This window comes from Alligator sinensis, unplaced genomic scaffold (assembly GCF_000455745.1).
Source record: "Alligator sinensis unplaced genomic scaffold, ASM45574v1 scaffold348_1, whole genome shotgun sequence".
NCBI lineage: Eukaryota > Metazoa > Chordata > Crocodylia > Alligatoridae > Alligator > Alligator sinensis.
The window spans coordinates 177,279-195,848 of NW_005841932.1; the positions used below are offsets into that span (position 1 = coordinate 177,279).

Genomic DNA, 18,570 nt, shown 5'->3' on the forward strand with positions numbered 1-18,570 from the left:
CCCCAACATCCTCTCCCCCCACAAACCAAATTGCAGCTTTAAGGTAACATTTTCAAGAATGACTTAGGCTTTTAAATTACTTACTTTTTTTTTTAAATGTTACCCTAGTTCTTCCTTTATATTTCAGGTACATGCAGAGTTTTCTTGAACTTCTAGAATATGAAAATAAAAGCCCTGAGGACCCTCATGTTCTTGATGAGTAAGTAGTAATTTATTTTAAAAACCCCATTAGAAAATGATCTGTTACAAGTTAGGATTTCTGTGCACTGTAATATCATAGAAGTAATCTCACTTGTAAGATGGAATTTGGGTAGGTAAAATCAAATGTGTCACTCAGACAGAGATTTCAATAGAAAATCTGTGTATTTGAACCATCTAGATTGTATATTATAACCTCCTAATTTTCAACACTATATAAAGTGCTTCATTAAAGGCATTTAAGGAGAAAGGATATGTAAAAATCTATACTTATATATCAAATGCTTAATACTAAAAAATAGTAGCTTTTTCCTTCTGTTGAGCTCAGTACTCTATTATACTGTTTAATGTATAATATGAATGCATTAATATTTTGAACAATATGTACAACTTGAAAATGACACTAAAAATAAGTGTACAAATTGCCAGTCACTTTTTTCTTACTAGTAGCTATACCAGAGTGAAAGTTCAAGTAGATTCCATTTATTACTAAAGTTTAACTATAGAATTTTGAACAGTATTATTTGTTTCAAGGAGAAAGTTTAACTGTTTTTCTTCTTATAGAAATGTAATAATTTGTGAAGTTGCCATCACAAAATTTCTGAGGTTTATGCCAGACAAAGTGGACTCAGAAGAGTTTGTGTAAATGACAGATGCAGAGCTAAATGTTAGCAGTTCCTTTACTGCAGGGGTGGCCAACCTATGGCACATGTGCCCCAAGTGGGGACAGTCAACATACGGGCACACAGGACAGGGAGCAGAAAACAGAGCAGCAAATCAGGCAGAGAATGAACACAGGGTAGAGAGTGGAAAGCAGAATAGTGGATTGGGTAGCGGCACAGGATAGAGAAGAGAGCATAGCAGCCAGTTGGGCAGAGGAAGGGAATAGGAGTGGCACTCAAAGAGTGTATGGGGCTAACTTATGCCCTGCCTGCCAAAAAGGTTGGTCCCTACTCCATTGCCCTGTGTGTGCATAGGGTGCCGAAGGCAAGAATGTAGAATCTGAGAATACCTTTGCTAATAGTTCTATTTTTCTGATTGCCTTCGATTCTGGAACAGCAATGTTTCATTAGATGACTATTTATAACAATTTTTTTTCCTATGCATTTTAATTTTTAATTGGCTACTTTGCCAGATTGATTTTGAAACTTTGAAAGTTAGTTTAATTATGGCAATTTCCAATAAAAAGATGGCAGGGAATTAAACTATATGGTAAAAGTTTTCATAAAATACTTTATGGTCCTGCATATATATATATGCTCTGCTTTATGCAAGCTGAAAAAAAAGATGTTTTTTCTTGCTCAATTGTGATTAGCACAATTGAAGCACCTTGTTTTGCTGTAGGCCAGTGGTCTCCAACCTTTTAAAGTAGGAGATCACCTTTAGCATTTAAAAACAACCCAAGATCTACCATGCACTGCTGCCACCCACCCAAAGGTGTCTGGGGGCCCCCCCCCCCCCCCCCCCCCAAATGCCCAGCAGGTAAGTCTGCAGAGAGGAAAGGGGGGGAGCAGATTGAGGTAGAGGAAGAAAAATTATTTGGGGGTGCACCTCCCCAGCAGGTAAGTCCCATCCAGCCGGGGCCCCGCTCGACTTACCCCTGCTCCTGCCTCTGCAGCACTGTCCCTCGCTGCGGGGTCCTCGATTTAGCTCCCACCCCTTCCCTCCCTCATGGACTGACCTGCTGGGCTGGAGAGAGTGCGTGGATGCACTCAAGCATGCACCCCAGCCTTGGATCGACTCCAAGAGGCTCTGAGATCTACCGGTGGATTGAGATCCATTGCTTGGTGACCACTGCTGTGAGCTAACATCTGAAGCCATGCTAGCTTGCAGCTTAGCCCACCCCAATTAAGAAGCCCAGTTAACATGATTGAGGGGACAAAATAATATTTTTGTCCCTCCATAATGCTCTCTAACATGGTCATAATTACAGCTTGCTTGCAGGTGGGGTCAAGCATCTTATTGCATCTTCTTTGTGACTAATTTAGCAATGAGACTTCTGATTCTCTGGACCAAAAAGATACCTACTTCATGTACTCCAGATTTTTTCAAGGCAGATCATGAAGTTTAAAATCCTTTATATTTAATATGCATTGATTGATTCAGTCCTAGTAGATTTTTTTTAGTGAAGTTTTCAATGCTTTGGAGTACAGTGTTGAAAATGAAGTGCTGGCACAGTCAGATTAGCCTTTGTGTTCTGTTACAGGTTTCCCTCATAAACAACTTCAGCTTTAGTTTGGGCATCATATAAAGTCTTGATTCTGAAACAGTAAGTTAATGTAATGTAACCAATTTTATCATGCTGCAAAAAACATTTGAATAAAATCCTATTCACATTGAAGTCTGTGGGAATTTTGTCTTCAAATTGGGTTGTGGTTAGAATTGTATCCTTTGCTACCTGTTTCAGTTGATGTGAAACTTAGTGACTTTGAGGTGAAAGGCTTCAAGGGCCAAATTCAGATCAGGTGAAAAGGGACGCACTTCCACTGAAAGTCAAACTTACTTTCATTTTCTTACTGCTATTATCATATGCTCTGCCCACAGTTAGAAGGACAAACTCGCTCTCTGTTAGAGGCCTAAACTCAACAATTCTGTAGATCATTGTTTTTTGTTTGTTTAAATCTTTACTAAGCTGCAGTTAGAGAGAGCCCATCCAATTAAAAGTCCCAGATAGGCTTCAAAATATGTTATTGGCTGTCAGTCATCCCAGGACTATTCAAACAACATAAATGTGACAAAACCTAATCAGCATCTTTACCAGAGTTTTAGTCCACTGCTTGGTAGACAGCTTGGCAAAGATGAGCGCTTAGGAACAAAACACTGCTGATTCTTCCTCATCTGTTTTGGTTTTGAAGTAATATATTGAAGTAAGAAAGTGGCATTTTATCTTGCTCCTTTGCAGACTGCAGCTGCACTTTAAATTGACATATCTAATAGCAATATCTTCCTCTAAAAAGGTGAGCGAGATGCACACCTTCGCGTTAAGTTCTTGGTTTTTGAGTGGTTCTCAAACATCATTCTGCGTTTCTGACTGAACTTATGTGCAGATTTCATTTTAAGTGAGTCGCTCTTGACTTTCTTTCTGCCAGTCTTTTCTTCTCATTTTAATTCTTTGAGTGAAAGACTCAAGGATCATGGATATATATATATTTTTAAGTTATTTGGCAAAGATTAAAGTTTTTTAAAGCTCTCCACACCTGTTTGCTACTCAGCCCTATCCTTGTCGTTCATTTCAGCTTGTTTTCTGCTAGCTGTTGTTTTTGAAGAGGGGGTTATGATTTAAAGGACCAAGTTCTCTGATTAGACCCAAACAGGTTTCTAAATGTTCTTGATCTGTGTAGCTAGGTACATGATTTATTAATACCCAGTCTTTTGAAAAATCAGTTACTAATAAGTAATTCAGAATATTGGTGATTTTTTTACTTTCTCCTTTGAATGATTTTTCATATGTGCATCTTTGCTTGCGTGTATGCCACAAGCACTCAGATTCAGAAACTTTCTACATTAGTGACTAGTGTGGAGTGCATCAAGGCTCTGTCCCGTCTCATATTTTATACTGAGTGAAGAAAGGGCCATGTATACTTTTTACTCCTCAGGTCCTCTCGGCAGCTGCAGCTCAAGATGCAGCACTCTATTAATTTTATTCTTATTGTGGTGTATAAACTTTTGAACGAGCTTCTATATTTTTACTCCTTTTTTTTCCATTGCCTTCACTACAACCAACAAAACATGTTATTTTATAGTGTTGGAATGATGCTATAACAATGATGGCCTAGGAAATACACAAGAGGCAAGAATTTTTGTGGTTGATACTTTTTATTGGACCACCTTCACGCTTGGAATACACTTGGATGATCATTTGAACGCAGGCTTCCTAAGCCTATCCCAACAATGCAATAAAAGATCACCCACTAAAAGATATCTACACTAATCCTTTTCTCTCAGCATTATTTTATTTTACTTTTCACTTTTAAGTTTGGGCTTTGGCTCCTGTTCAGGCTTAACTGCTTTCCTCTCCCTTATCCTCCCAATTTATTTTGTCTTGTGCCATGTGGTGCCGCCATCTTAGAAATGTTTTACCCCTCTGGCTTCTTTCCCAGGCTTTCTCCCCTTTCTTTTTGTGATTGAGAGCACAGAAGTCCTAGACTACTCACTATGGTTTCTTCCCAATATCTGGGATTTAAATCGACTGTTCCGCAAATAGCGCAATGGCCATATCCACCAAGCACTCCAAATGCTTAAACTACTTAAGAGTCCCATATTCCTATACAATGTTGCATATACAGGTAAATTATACCCCAAGTCGGGAAAAAGAATGAGATTGGACACCATCTCTGTCCAAAGGATTTGCGGCCAATCATGTGATTCAGATTATGCTGCATGTTCTTTATCCTCCAACACCAGTTAATCAGTGAGACAGCCTATCTCCTTCATTTAGGAGAGGCTTACAATGGATTATAGTTCAAAGGCTGACTTGAAAAAGAAGTTTCCCCCAGGGCTTCAGAAGGAGACCAGTAGAAAATTAGTCCATGCCTGGCATTGGTGTATTTGCCATCAACTACTCCTGCAGAAATATACCTCTAGGCTTCCAGAACACCAAATGGACAGTCTTAGCAGATTCTTCTCCCTACATGCTGAGCAGAAGTTTAAAGACTTGCTTCTCCAGTTTATCTGTGAAGACTGCAATTTCTGGAGGTCAATAGATCTGTTCACCTTGGAGATCAGCAAGAAGTACCAATCCCTCTCCAGGGAATTTCTCTGTCCTGGCTCCTTTTCATATGGTTTCTTCATTTCTTGGCCAGGAATCCTGTATTCCTTCTTGCTCATGTCTTTAGTTCTCCAAGTGTTTGGCAAGGTAAGGCAGCATGTAGCCCAAATGATCTTTCCAGCCCCCACATACCTGAGACAGTTCTGGTACCAAGACCACCTCAACACTTTGCCTCTGTCCCTGGATCTGCTCACCCAGAACAGAAGAGTGCTTCACTGAAGCCTACACTCCCGGTTTCTCACATCCTGAATGCCAGGTGACCACCAGAGGGAGAGTTGCAATGCGGACAAGAGACAACCTTATTTGCAGCAGAATAAGACTAGACATAGTGATCTGGTGAAGTGGACTCTTGAATTGATGCCAGGTGAGAAATCTCTCCTGTTGAGTCCTACTCTAGCTACCTATTGAAATTTAAATATGGACTTTGCAATTAGTTCAGTAAAGTGTGCATGGCCACTATTTTGGTTCACTTCTTCCTGGCTGATGGCCAGCATGTGCTTTTCCACCTCCCAGTAGTCCTGAGATTCCTTAAGGGCCTTACCAAGGTCTTTTGCTTTTGGAAGATGACATTCCACAGAGAGGCCTGTATTTGGTTTTCATGCCTTGAAGGGGATTTGCTGTATTAACCCATGGCAGCATCTCCTTTCTTCACCCTCCCATAATATCCACTTTTGTGATGTCAGTTACTTCAGCAAGGAGGGTAAGATGCAAGCCCTCATGGTGGCTCCTCATACTGTATCCTTAAGAACCTATCCCAAGTTCCTAGCTGAAGTGGCTTCACCTTGGTCAGCTAATCAGCTTGCCGGTATTTTTCCTTAATCCCTGTTCATACAAATGTGTTGGTAACTCAGTGTGAAGAGACTGCCTAACTACAAAGGAAATCACTATGGCTGTTTCCCCAGTTAAGTGCTCCAGGGATGCTGCAGTATTAACCCAAATATTGTTTGCTGGGCTATCAGAATTTGTTTATACTGGAAAACTTCTTGGGTGATACTACTATGGGTAGTCATTCCACCAGGATCTGGGCAACTTCTGTAGTATCTCTACATAATGATATCTACAGGGCAGCCCCCAGAACTCAATACATACCTTATCAAATACTCTGCCATTGAAGAAATCTTCCAGGCAGATACTGCATTTAGTAAGGTGCTCCTTCAGCTGTTGCTCACTTAGGATCTTGTGACCTACTTGAGGAATGTAAGCACTGCTTTGGAGTTGCCACAGTTGAGAGGTGCATACAGGTAATCATTTGAAGGAAAAGATGGATTATTTATCTATGACAGAAGTTCAGGTTGTACTGTCCATAGGCACATGAATCCTACCCTTCTTCCTGTTCTTCTTAGAGTCTGATACAATATGACACTGTGGTTGATACTGAACTGAGGAGCAGGAAGCACAGCCCACCTGTTATATACTTGGCATGTAGCACAAGGAAGGGAGGAGCTATGGTAGATTCATAGATGCTGGGGTCAGAAGGGACCTCAACAGATCATCGAGTCCAACCCCCTGCCTAGGCAGGAAAGAATGGTAAGATCTGTAGATACTGCTAAGGCAAAGTCTACGAGCTCAAGTGTTTGTGGTTCATGCACATGAAAAGTGGGCATGAGTACAGTGTGTCTCAAAGAAGTCTAATAAATAACTTTTTTCATTCTGATCTTATTTTAGTGTATTTTGAATTTGTTTATATTCTTCCTCAACCTGGATAAAATGAAAAGATCAGAAGTCAGTCACTCAGAAAATGTCTCCAAATGGCAACATTAAGGACAGGTTTTAGTCTCAAACATACCTATTTGCTTTCAGTTTATTGACTTGTTTAAAAAAAAACAAACCAAAAGCATAATGTTTTTCATAGAAAGGAGTACCTTCAAATATGAAGTAAAGCAACTTTGAAGATAAAGGAAGTAGCCACAAGGGATTATACTTCAAAGTAAGAGATGATTTTGAAAGAACATGCGAGACATTTTAAATATTACATAGAAGGTGGTGAATACAGTATTTCATGAGCAACATTCCACCACAGTCAGCAGTGTAGGAGGAAATAAGCATTTTTAAGGAAAAAATAATATATCATTAGGAGCAGTGTGTTTTACTTCCCCATGAATATTGTAGGGCCTGAAGCACGTGATCAGATGAAAAATATACAGGGGTTCTGAGAAACTAATGAAGCTGCTCATTTCCTTTTACTTAAGAAGCAGCATGAGATAAAGGAAACAATTTTGATGTACTGCTCTTGTTCCAAACTATTGTTTAGGCTTTTCACTGGACTGTTTAAAACTTTGAAATCCAGTGATGGTAGTGACAGTTCATGAAAACACTTTTGGAGTACATAAAGCTTCAAGTTGATGGATGATATTTCCAATGGCAAAAACTAAGGTTTTAAAGCAGAAGTAGCAGATACTAGTGACTAATTACTCAGTTTACCATTCTGTATCTTCACAAAATCTAATATATTATTATGTGTTTCTTCTGGAGGCAGTGCTTATGTTCTTTTAGTCAATTATTCAGTCCATTTATCAAATACTTGTAAATTTCTTTAAATACTTTTAAGTTCTTATAAACTCACTGACAGTTTATTTCAGTTTGCAGGTAGAGAGACCCCTTCGTTTTGCCAGTACATACTCAGCCAACTAACATATCCTATCTTTATTGTTTTTTTAGAATTGTTGTATTTTGTTTCAGTTTGATTTTGAAACCAGAGGAAAAATCACTGCTATGGTGTTGACTCTCATTAACATCAGTAGGAGAAAAATTACTTTTAATGTTTAGAGATAGTAAAAAGCTGTTTTAGTTCCTATGTAAAACTGGAATTGTGCATGTCATCATTTTGTAGTTTAAACACTCCTTCCTGTTTTGTGTAATTTCTTTGAGATGTGTCTTTTTGAAGATTGTAGGCTTGGGTTAAGTTCAACAACCAAAAAAACCCCAAAAAATTATCTTCCCGTTTAGACTCCACACCTACTATGACCCCATATCAGTATAATTAAAGGCAATAACTGAAAGTAGGATCTTAACACTTCGTGAGCTCTAAAAGGGACAATTCCTTAAGAAAAAAAAAAGAGAAAGTGCCATTATGTGTGTTCTGCCATCTGGTGGCATAAAAAGAAACTGATTTAATTATGCACATAAAAATACTACATAACAAAATTGTGTAAGTATCATGAGTAAGTACCTACCATTTGGTACCTACTTCGAAAATAGACTCTGGGCACACTTTTCACAATGCTAGTAGGTTTTACAGAAAGGCTGTATTGCCTCATTTGTGTTTAAACAAAATGTTTGGATATTTTGAAACATTGTTTGTTTCCTGTGTGTTCCACACCAACATGTTATCCCACATAGAATATATCTGAGATTCAAATTCCAGGTAGGATGGAAGGAAAAATAAGTCATCTGCTGTTTTGGATTAAAGATGATGAGAGATTTGGAGAAAATACATTATGCACCACAAAAAAAAAAAAAAAAAAAAAAAAAATTAAAAAAAATAGTAAGGGACCATTGTACGTTTGTTATGCTAGCATGAACATTCAGTTACACTCAATCTATTTCTCTTTTGAAAAGCATGTATAGTGGTAGATAAGGAATATATTTTGGCTTTTTTCTCTAGTAATCTTAAGGGATATGGATTACCATATAAAAGTTTTATATTGTGAGTGAATATTTGAGGGGAGAGAAGGAGCATGAGATTCTTTTTACTTTAACATTCTGCTTTCTAATTTTGTGTTTTCTTCAGTTTTCTAGAGGTTTTAGTAAAAGTCAGAAACAGGCACAATGATGTGGTTCCAACCATGGCACAAGGAGTGATTGAATACAAGGAAAAGTATGGCTTTGATCCGTTTGTTAGTAGTAATATCCAGTATTTTCTAGATAGGTTCTATACCAACCGCATCTCGTTCCGCATGCTTATTAACCAGCACAGTAAGTACTTATTATTTATTTTTTTCACCTTGGAAGGGGAATTAGTTATTGCTTTTAAACCCAAAGATACAGCACTGGTTTGGTATTTCTCACTCCAGTGACTTGCTTTGAGTATTCTTAAGTTAAGATGGTGTAAGTTCTATTGTAGTAACCACCTTGAAACCTCCAAAAACTACAGAAATATGATGCACTAAGCAGAACATTAGGTCTTTCTTCCAAATTTTAGATTTGTGCTCTGTTTTGTCAGTGTGATAGTGTGGGGTTTTTTGTCATGCCATTAGATACAACTTAAAAAGTGGTAGGAGCTATTTTTGGATATTGATAAAGTAACTGCATCTTTATGCTTGCCTCTCTGTTAAAATACTTTGAAAGTGTCATCATAAAAAACAGTTTACCACCTCTTCAGTTTTATAATGTTTTGGCCTAATGTTTGTTCACTATACATATTTTAATAGCTAAGTGCTTTTCAGCATGTTATAATGTATCTTGCAGTTATTTGACTAGTTTCACTTGTTTTCTAAAGAAAGGATGTATTTATAATGTTCAATTTTTATTCCTCCTTTAAGTAATAAGTGTTTGAGTCATTTTGACTTTGCATAGATCTTCTTTCATAGGTTTGTACTGCTGCTATAAAAATCCTGCTTTAGTATTCATGATAGTTTAAAAGGAGTTACTTGTGCAGATCCAAGTAACCAATAGCTGGAACAGTATTGATTATGAACCACATCCAGTTAGGGTCAATCTTGTGGTTTTATATAGTGTATCTTTGTACTGTTGGTTCTAAAGCTTAAATTTCTGTCCAATATTTTGTCGTTCATGATGTTGGAAACAAGGATTCATATCATGTACAGAAGTTTTATCAGGGTATGCTACTACCAGTTTATGTTCAGTCACTTTAATTTTTAAAAATATTAATAATGACTTATGGTTAATGGATAGTAAGGCTGAAGGGGTGAGATGAATCGAATATTCATTTTTAAGTCACGACAGACTAAAAAATAAACAAAATGTACATAAGCGAAAAAGACCCTTATATGAAATGTGCTAACAACAAGTAACATCTCCTTTCTGTCAAATGTCTTAGTTCCAAAAAAAACCCACACAAGTTGTACTATTTAAATTTGTGTGTAGTATATTACATTGCTTTAGTTAAGTTATGGATGCTTGTATCAGATTTAAACAGGATTTGCCTGATTTTAGTTTGCTTAAAGTTCCATTAGCTAAACATAAACAGGTGAATTTAAATTGTAGGGATTCAGCATGGATATTAGATTAAACATTTTTCTTTAAGTGCTGCAAAGAGGAATAGGTACTGGAGGACAATTGACAAATTTATTGATACTTTATTGACAAAATGATGCTTAGGACTAGAAATCATTTTCTACTTCTAGCATACAGTTCCCATCTGCTCTTATGTTTTTACTGTAACATTTCCAATGTTGTAACGGTTGTGAAGAGTGAAGGTAGTATTTACAATTCTGATTGTTATATAGTCTGTTTACTTTAAGGAAATGATGAGAGTTTTTCACTTTTCCTACGCGGACATACCATTAAAGACTATTAGACTCCATTGCCTTCATATCTTGTATTGTATTAGATATTGCAAGGTATTATTACTAAACAAATTTCTGTGTGACAGTACAGAGAAAAAACAAAAATCAGAGGATGTACATATGACAAGATTTGATATTCTGTTGTAAAGACTTAGTCCCTGACAATGTTCTTATTCATGATCAAGACTATCTCAAATATAATACCTAATCAATTAACTGCTAACTTCTTTTCTGTTAGCGCTACTTTTTGGTGGAGACATTAATCCTGCTCATCCCAAACATATTGGTAGTATCGATCCTAATTGTAATGTTGCTGATGTAGTTCAAGGTAAGGAAATGAATGTAATATTTCTGTTTATGTTTCAGAACCCCAACACATATATGCATGTCTGTGTACAGTATTTAGATAAAAGGCAATAGATGGGTTATCTCTGTTTATTACTCCTTATAGTTTAAGGGTGCATTTAAAATAGTTCCTCAGCCATGTACATTTTTTAATGCAACATGCACCTTTTCCCCAGAATCCAGTTGCTGAAAATTTGGGTGCATGTAATAAGCAAGGAAATATGGTTATAGCAGTTTCTGCCTCTTTCAGGAGAAAGTGAGAGTAATACGGTAGTGCTACCCCTGAGGCTTCCTAGTTCCTGGCTGGCTGTGGACATTCCCAGTCTCACCACCCCACTGCCCCCTTTTCCCCCTGCAGCTTACCAGTATTTTTAAGAAAAGATTCCTCCCCACACAAACATTCTGCCTTTCAAAAACAGCGCTTGTGGGGGGCTAGTGTATACATAAAAATATGGTAAGGCCAAAAATATCAAGGATTTCTAGTCTCCATCCAATCTACAATTCTAAAGCTAGTAGCCTGTTAAATATAAATAAAAAGACAAAATTATAACTGGAATCTGTCTTTTATATACAAAGTAGCGTATTTGTTGCTCTCCCTTGTATAGCTAGTCATCCTTACCATCTTTCCTTTATAACTGACAAAGTTGTTAAAATGTAATTGTTATTCTTAAGAACTTTGTTTGAATATGTACTCTTCAAGTAATCCTCTCTACTTGACATCACTGCTAGAACAAATAATTGGTTGTATGGAGACTGTTCTTGTAAGAATACCTTAGAGGCCTACTTGAATTTTAAAAAAAGTCAGTAAAACAAGGTTATAATGTGGGCACAATCATCAGATAATTTGGATGCATCTACATAGTATAGTGCAGTTCTATGAAGAGCTACCCATGACAGCTTTGTAATGTAACTGCCTCAGCATGGCATTCTGCCAAGGCTATTTAGCCTGAATAGAGCACTTTCCTGGTGTGGGTATTCTGGTCTCTGTACATAAGCAGTTATTTCTATGTGACACTGTACTGTGTTGTGTAGACCTACCCTTGAATGCTTTCGGCTTTGTCTTGGGGCCTTACAAATATATGGTGTCTTTTTATAACTTTATGTCTAGTCATACAGTGATGTTCTCATGAAGCATTTGTGTGCATATTGTATATGTACATGTAAACATTTCATATGCAGGGGATGTTAATATGTACATATTTTTTTGGTATCTGAACCCTGATCTAAAGCTATAATTAATAAACTGTGCCAGGATGATGGTACATTAGAATTAAAAGTTGTGGTGTTGTGGCATTGTATTTTTCCTGCTTGCTCTTAGGCTGACAGGAACTAGGAATTTTTGTATGCAGAAGGCATTTTATGGCCTTGAGAGGAAACATTTATTTATGCTGTTCTCTTTTAAAAACTCTCCTTTTCCCAGTTTAACTCAGAGTTAATTGGTTTTAAGTTGTGTGACCACAATGCTGTTGAAGAGGTATAAGAAATAGAAAAGAAGCTAATGGAGGGCCTTATAGGATATAAAAGAATATTATTAATTGCCTAGAAATTGTTATACCCAGAACTGTATTCAACTAATGTGCTACATTTATTTTACCTGTTGTTACCAGTTTAACCATGTGGTAAATTTTACCTAGTGGGTTAGAAGCATTTGAAAGTTAAAAAAAAAAATAAAAAATGGCTTAAATGTTTTCATTTCCCAGTTTGCCTTTTGGAATAAGTGAAAATCCCAAGCTAGCCTTGTCCGAATGAAGAATTATGTTAGTCAGTTTGGGGGTTATTTAAAAAAACTGTATGATATTTGGGCAAAATCAAATGGTTCTAGTAACCTGAAAATAAATAAATAAGATGTGGCCAGTTTGATATTGCCAGCAATGTTTTTTCTAATCCCTTAGATACTTTTTTGGTTTTTCATTTAGGAGGTCATAAGCATAAATTTTGCTGGTATGTATAGTCATTTTTAAAAAAAACCAACCAAAAAACCCTTCATTTTTCAGAGTAACAATTCAGAGTAACAATTACTGCTTGTTACAAAGTGCTATTACATTTTAGTGTGCTTTTAAGATAGATAGGTATTTGCTCCAGTTAGCTGATTTTTTTCCCCATAGGTGGTTGTAACAGGTACCGTTTCCGAGCCGAGCCAAACTGTGACCCGCTCACCTGTTCCTGCGGCAACCGCCCGCCTTCTCTCCTGCCATGCCTTGATGTTAATTAAGTAGTTGATATTAATTAGCGGGGGGCTGCCATTCTTCTGCCCCGTTGCCAGGGGGCGCTATCTGCGGCTCCTTTCCTCCCCAATACCGCAGCCCAAGCCTCGCAGATGTAATCACCGTCTGCTCCCTCCTGGGGCTTTCTGGGGTCCAACTTGGGCCTCCCTACAATGCCCCCTATCTGGGCTCGTCGTGCCCAATTTGGGCTTCTCAATATTGTCCCCCCCTCTTTAGGGGATCTCTACGCCCACCCTTGGGCTTCTCCTTAGTGCTGCCCCCTCTCTGGGGCTGGCCGTGCCTACCTTGGGCCTCTCAGAGTTGCCCCCTTCCTGGGGCGTTGTGCCCAACTTGGGCTTCTCAAAGCTACCCCTCTGTAGGGCTCAAATGCCCCCTCTCAGGGGCTGGGGTCCAAGCACCCCGCAAGCTGCGCCCTCACTGGCGCCGGGGTCCTCACACTGCGCTGTGAGTCCCTGATGAGGCCTCCTTCAACCCATTATAGCCTCACCCAAACCACCGGTGTAATAAACAAAACAAAACACAAGCCCCTAGGCTGCAACATAACTATAAGCCACCTGGCTACAACCACAGTGCTCCGACATCTTGGAGCTGCCTTCTGTTATCTGGCTCAAGCAGTACCTGCGGTTGCTTCTCGCATCCCTACTCCAGGAGCTCCCGCCTCTCTGGCTGCTGGCAGGGAACTGCCTCTGGTCTCAGCTCCTTGGGCTTTATAAGGGTCAGGCCCTGCCCCCTCTGGTCAGCTGACCTTCCCTGGTTGCCCCGGCAACCCGCAGCTGTGCTCCTTAGCCACTGCTAGAGCTCCTTCTCCAACAGTTTTTACCTCTTCAGGCACAGAGCCCCTGAGTGCTCTGTGACAGTGGTATAATGGCATAGGTTGCCAGAGCAAAAAAAAAAAAAAAAAGAATTAGAAGAGATTCTTGATGTGTCTCTACTTTTGTTTTCCTTTCCCAAATCATACAAATTAATGATATATTGTTAAAGTGAATCCTAAAATGTCAGCTACTCAATTTTTTAGTAAAACATCAAATATTGGCCATTTTGGATCCAACAACCATTATTCACTTGAGTAGTTCTGTTATAGTTGACCAAGTAGCGTGGAGCCAACAGGAAAAACTGTCAGATTGTGATGGCTAAGACCCAGTTATATTCACTATGCCCGCTATCTAAGTACTTCTAGCTTACATTCACCCACTTCGTTTTTGTACAAACCACACCAGAGGCACCAGACGTTATAGCCCAGCCTTTGACTCTTTTCCTAGAAGTTTATCCTGCCTTGCTGTTCACGGTCACACTTATTAGCAAGACTGCTACAAATCTTCAGGGCAAGAATACACTTCTTGTTCAAACAAAGATATGCTATACTTGAACAACCCATGTAGAATCATAGAAAAAGAGGGCTGAACAGAATGTCAAGAGGTTTAGTTAGTACAGGGGTTTTCAACTTTTTTGGGTCAGTGTACCCCCGGTGGTTGGACATGGAGCAGTGTACCCCTGGCGGCCGGATGTAGGGGAGGAGGGGGGTGGTGGCGTGCGGCTGGGAGGGTGGGGGGAGAGGGTGGCATGTGGCCAGATGTAGAGTGGTGGAAGCCGCCGCGTGTAAGCTTCCCCTGTTCCCCACATCCAGCCGGGTGGGCAGCGCCTGCACGGCAGCGTGGAATCGCATGTGGCAATGCTCCAACCCTGCCCGCCCGTGCGTACCCCTTAGGCCTTCTCAAGTACCCCTGGGGGTGCAAGTACCCCAGGTTGACATCCCCTGAGTTAGTCCAAACCCCAGTTTTAGCAGGATCATGACTTTCTAAAACAGTTGGGGGTAAACTTCTTGGTAGACATGCAGCAAATTAGCCCTGCATCATCCCTGAGTGCCACTTCAGTCCCCTTGCTCTGTTGCTCTGTTTTCTGCTCCCTGACCTGTGTTCCCTGACCAGTCTGCTGCTCCGCTTTCTGCTCCCTGCCCTATCTGCCACTTTGCTGCCTTTCTCCTCTCCAGTCAGCCCACATGTCTCTCACACACAGACTGGCTCTGCAGCAGGTTGCCCACTCCTGTTCTCAGAAAAAACAGTCGAATGTCTGTCTAACCTAGGCTTGACAAACTTACAATGATGGACATTCTGCAACCTAAGTAATCTCTTCCAATGCTTAACCATCTATATAGCAAGAGTTCTTCCTAATATCTAACCTAACTATCCCTTATTGTAATTTAGAATCATAGAAATTAGGGCTGGAAAGGACCTCAGGAGGATATCTAGTCCAACCACCTGCTCAAAGAAGGACCATCCCTAACTAGATCATCCCAGTTAAAGCTTTGTCTAGTCAGGTCTTAAAAACCTCCAAGGATGGAGAGTCCATAACCTCTCTCGCTAACCTGTTACAGTGCTTTACTACCCTCCTAGTGAGAAAATTCTTCCTAGTATCTAATCTAAACTTCCGTTGCTGTAACTTGAGATCGTTGCTCCTTGTTCTGTCATTTGCCACCACTAAAAACAGTCTAGCTCCATCCTTTTTGGGACCACCCTTCAGGTAGTTGAAGGCTGCTATTAAATCCCCTCTCAGTCTCCTCTTCTCTAGACTAAATATGCCCAGTTCCCTCAGCCTCTCCTTATAAGTCATGTGCCCCAGCCCCCTCACCATTTTTGTTGCCCTCTGCTGGACTCTCTCCAATTTGTCCACATGCTTTCTGTAGTAGTGGGGGCTCAAAAACTGCACACAGTACTCCAAATGTGGCCTCATGAATGATCGCTTCCTTTGACCTGCTGGCACCTACCAGTGCAGCCCAGTATGCTGTTAGCCTTCTTTGCAACAAGGGCACACTGCTGGCTTATACTCCCAGGTCCTCTTATGCAGAGCTGTTGCCCAGCCAGTCAGCCCCCAGTCTGTACTGGTGCATGGGATTGTTCTGTCCTAAGTGCAGGACTCTGCACCCATCCTTGTTGAACCTCATGAGGATTTCTTTTGGCCCAATCCTCCAATTTGTCTCGGTCACTCTGAATCCCAGCCCTACCCTCCAGTGTATCTACTGCTCCCCCCAGCTTGGTGTCATCTGTAAACTTGCTGAGGGTGCACTCCATGCTATCTTCCATGTCAATTATAAAAACATTGGGCCATTGATTACTATCCTTTGAACCCAATGCTCCAGCCAGTTTTCTGTCCACCTTACAGTCCGTTCATCCAGCCTGTACTTCCTTAGCTTGCCTGCGAGAATGTTGCGGGAGACTGTATCAGAAGCCTTGCTAAAATCAAGGTATACCACATTCACTGGCCTCCTCACATCCAAAGAGCCAGTCATCTCATCATAGAAGGCAATCAGGTTGGTCAGGCATGACTTGTCTCTGGTGAATCCATGCTGACTGTTTCTAATGACTTTCTTCTCCTCCAAGTGCTTAGAAATGGATTCCTTGAAGACCTGCTCCATGATTTTTCTAGGAACGGAGGTGAGGCTGACTGGTCTGTAGTTCCCTGGATCCTCCTTTTTCCTGTCTTAAATACAGGCACTATGTTTTCTCTTTTCCAATCATCCAGGATGTCTCCCGATTTGCCGTGAGTTTTCAAAGATGATGGCCAGTGGCTCTGCAATCTCATCAGCCAACTCCTTCAGCACCCTTGCGTGAATCCCTTCCAGTTCCCTGGATTTGTACACATCCAGCTTTTCTAGATAGTCCCTAACCTGCTTTTTTGCCACGCTTGGCTGCTCACCTCCTCAAACTGTGCTGCCCAGTGCAGTAGTCTGAGAGCTGGCCTTGCCTGTGAAGACTGAGACGAAGAAGGCATTGAGCACTTCAGCCTTTTCTGCATTCTGCAGTGGTCACAATCCTTCCTGACCTGTGTCAAGGAGCTTTTCCTGACTCAGGAGGTACGTGATCCAACCAGATGTGATGCTCTGCTAGACTTGGTCCTGGCCAAAGAAGATGACTTGGTGACCAACTTAAATATACAGGGAAGTCTGGGCGATAGCAATAGTGAACATGATAGTGAATCATCATGTTCACTGTCTGACATAAGGCAGAGAAATTGGATAGCAGGATTGAACTCTTGGACTTCAAAAATGCAAATTTCAACAAGCTTAGGCCACTAGTAGGGCAAGTGCTGCAGGACCGGGGACTGAAGACAAAAGGTGTGCGCAAAGAGTGGTTGTTCCTTAAGGACACAATCTTTGAAGCACAAAGGAAGCCCATTCCCATGCAGAGAAAAGGTAACAGAAGGGCTGGGAAGGCCTCTTGGCTAAACTGGGAAATCATGGTCCTCTTAAAAAAGAAGAAAAAGAGGCTTATACACAATGGAAGCTCGGGGCAGGCCCCAAGGAGGACTATTCCACAACATCCTGCATTTGCAGGGAACAGATAAAGGCTAAAGCAGCGACCAAACTTAGATTAGCAACAGGAATCAAGGACAACAATAAGTCCTTCTTTAGGTGCATAAGGAACAGGAGGAAAACAAATGGGAATGTGGGGCCATTGCTTAACAACTCAGGAGAGCTGGTTACTGGCACCCAGGAACTTCTGAATGACTACTTTGTCTCAGTCTTTCACCAGACCAAGGTGAAAACCACATCAGGTAGAGTAAAGGATGAGCACGGTAGGAATAATTGCTTTCCTACTATTGCCGTAGAATTGGTATATGACCAATTAATAAAAATAGACATATCCGGTCCTGCTGACTTGTATAATCTTCATCTGAGAGTGCTGAAGGAGCTGGCTGAAGTCCTTGCAGAACCCTTAGTGAAACTCTTCCACAACTTTTGGTGCTCTGGAGAAGTCCCTGAGGAGTGGAAGAGGGCCAGTGTTGTACCCAACCACAAGAAGGGCAGGAGGGGGGACCCGGGTAACTATAGACCATTCAGTCTAACTTCCATCCTAGGGAAAATCCTAGAAAAGTCCATCAATGTGTCTCTGTGATAAGCTTGCAGAAGGTAAGATTCTGAATGACAGCAGGCATGACTTTATCATGGGCAGGTCTCTCCTTCTATGACCAGGTAACTCGCCATCTGGACACGAAAGAGCAGGTTGACATTGTATACCTAGATTTTCAATAGGCCTTTGATCTAATATCCCATGATGTCTCGCGAGAAAATTGGAGGATTGTGGGGTTAACTCCAAGACAGTCAGGTGGGTGAAAAACTGGCTGCAGGATAGGACCCAGAGAGTCATAGTGAACAGATCTGTCACTGTGGTGTGACGTGTTTAGTGGTGTCCCACAGGGGTTGGTGCTCTGTCCAGTACTTTTCAACATCTATATTAACAATTTGGATGTGTGGGCAAAGAGCTCACTGGCCAAGTTCGCAGATGACACCAAGTTATGGGGAAGCGTGGTCACACTTGAAGATAGGCTACAGTTACAGGTGGACCTAGATAGGCTAGCAAGTTGGGCAGATCAGAACCTGATGAAGTTCCACATCAAGAAATGTAAAGTGCTCCACCTCAGGATGAGCAACCCCCAATGCACCTACAGGATTGGCGGCACCAAACTCACTAACACCACGAATGAAAGGAACCTGGGGGTAATAATAAACCATAGTATGAATATGAACCAGCAGTGCGATGCTGTAGCCAGTAGGGCAAATAATACTCCGGCA

General features: G+C 40.6%; 1 protein-coding gene across 1 annotated transcript in view; it reads left to right on the plus strand.

Moving 5' to 3' along the window:
* PDK3 (pyruvate dehydrogenase kinase 3) overlaps positions 1-18,570 on the plus strand; it is a 42,543-nt gene that overhangs the window by 5,921 nt on the left and 18,052 nt on the right. The window contains exons 2-4 of the mRNA XM_006019566.3: positions 128-199; positions 8,697-8,881; positions 10,673-10,762. Coding sequence (XP_006019628.1) covers positions 128-199; positions 8,697-8,881; positions 10,673-10,762 — 347 coding nt within the window. The remainder of the gene's footprint in view (positions 1-127; positions 200-8,696; positions 8,882-10,672; positions 10,763-18,570) is intronic.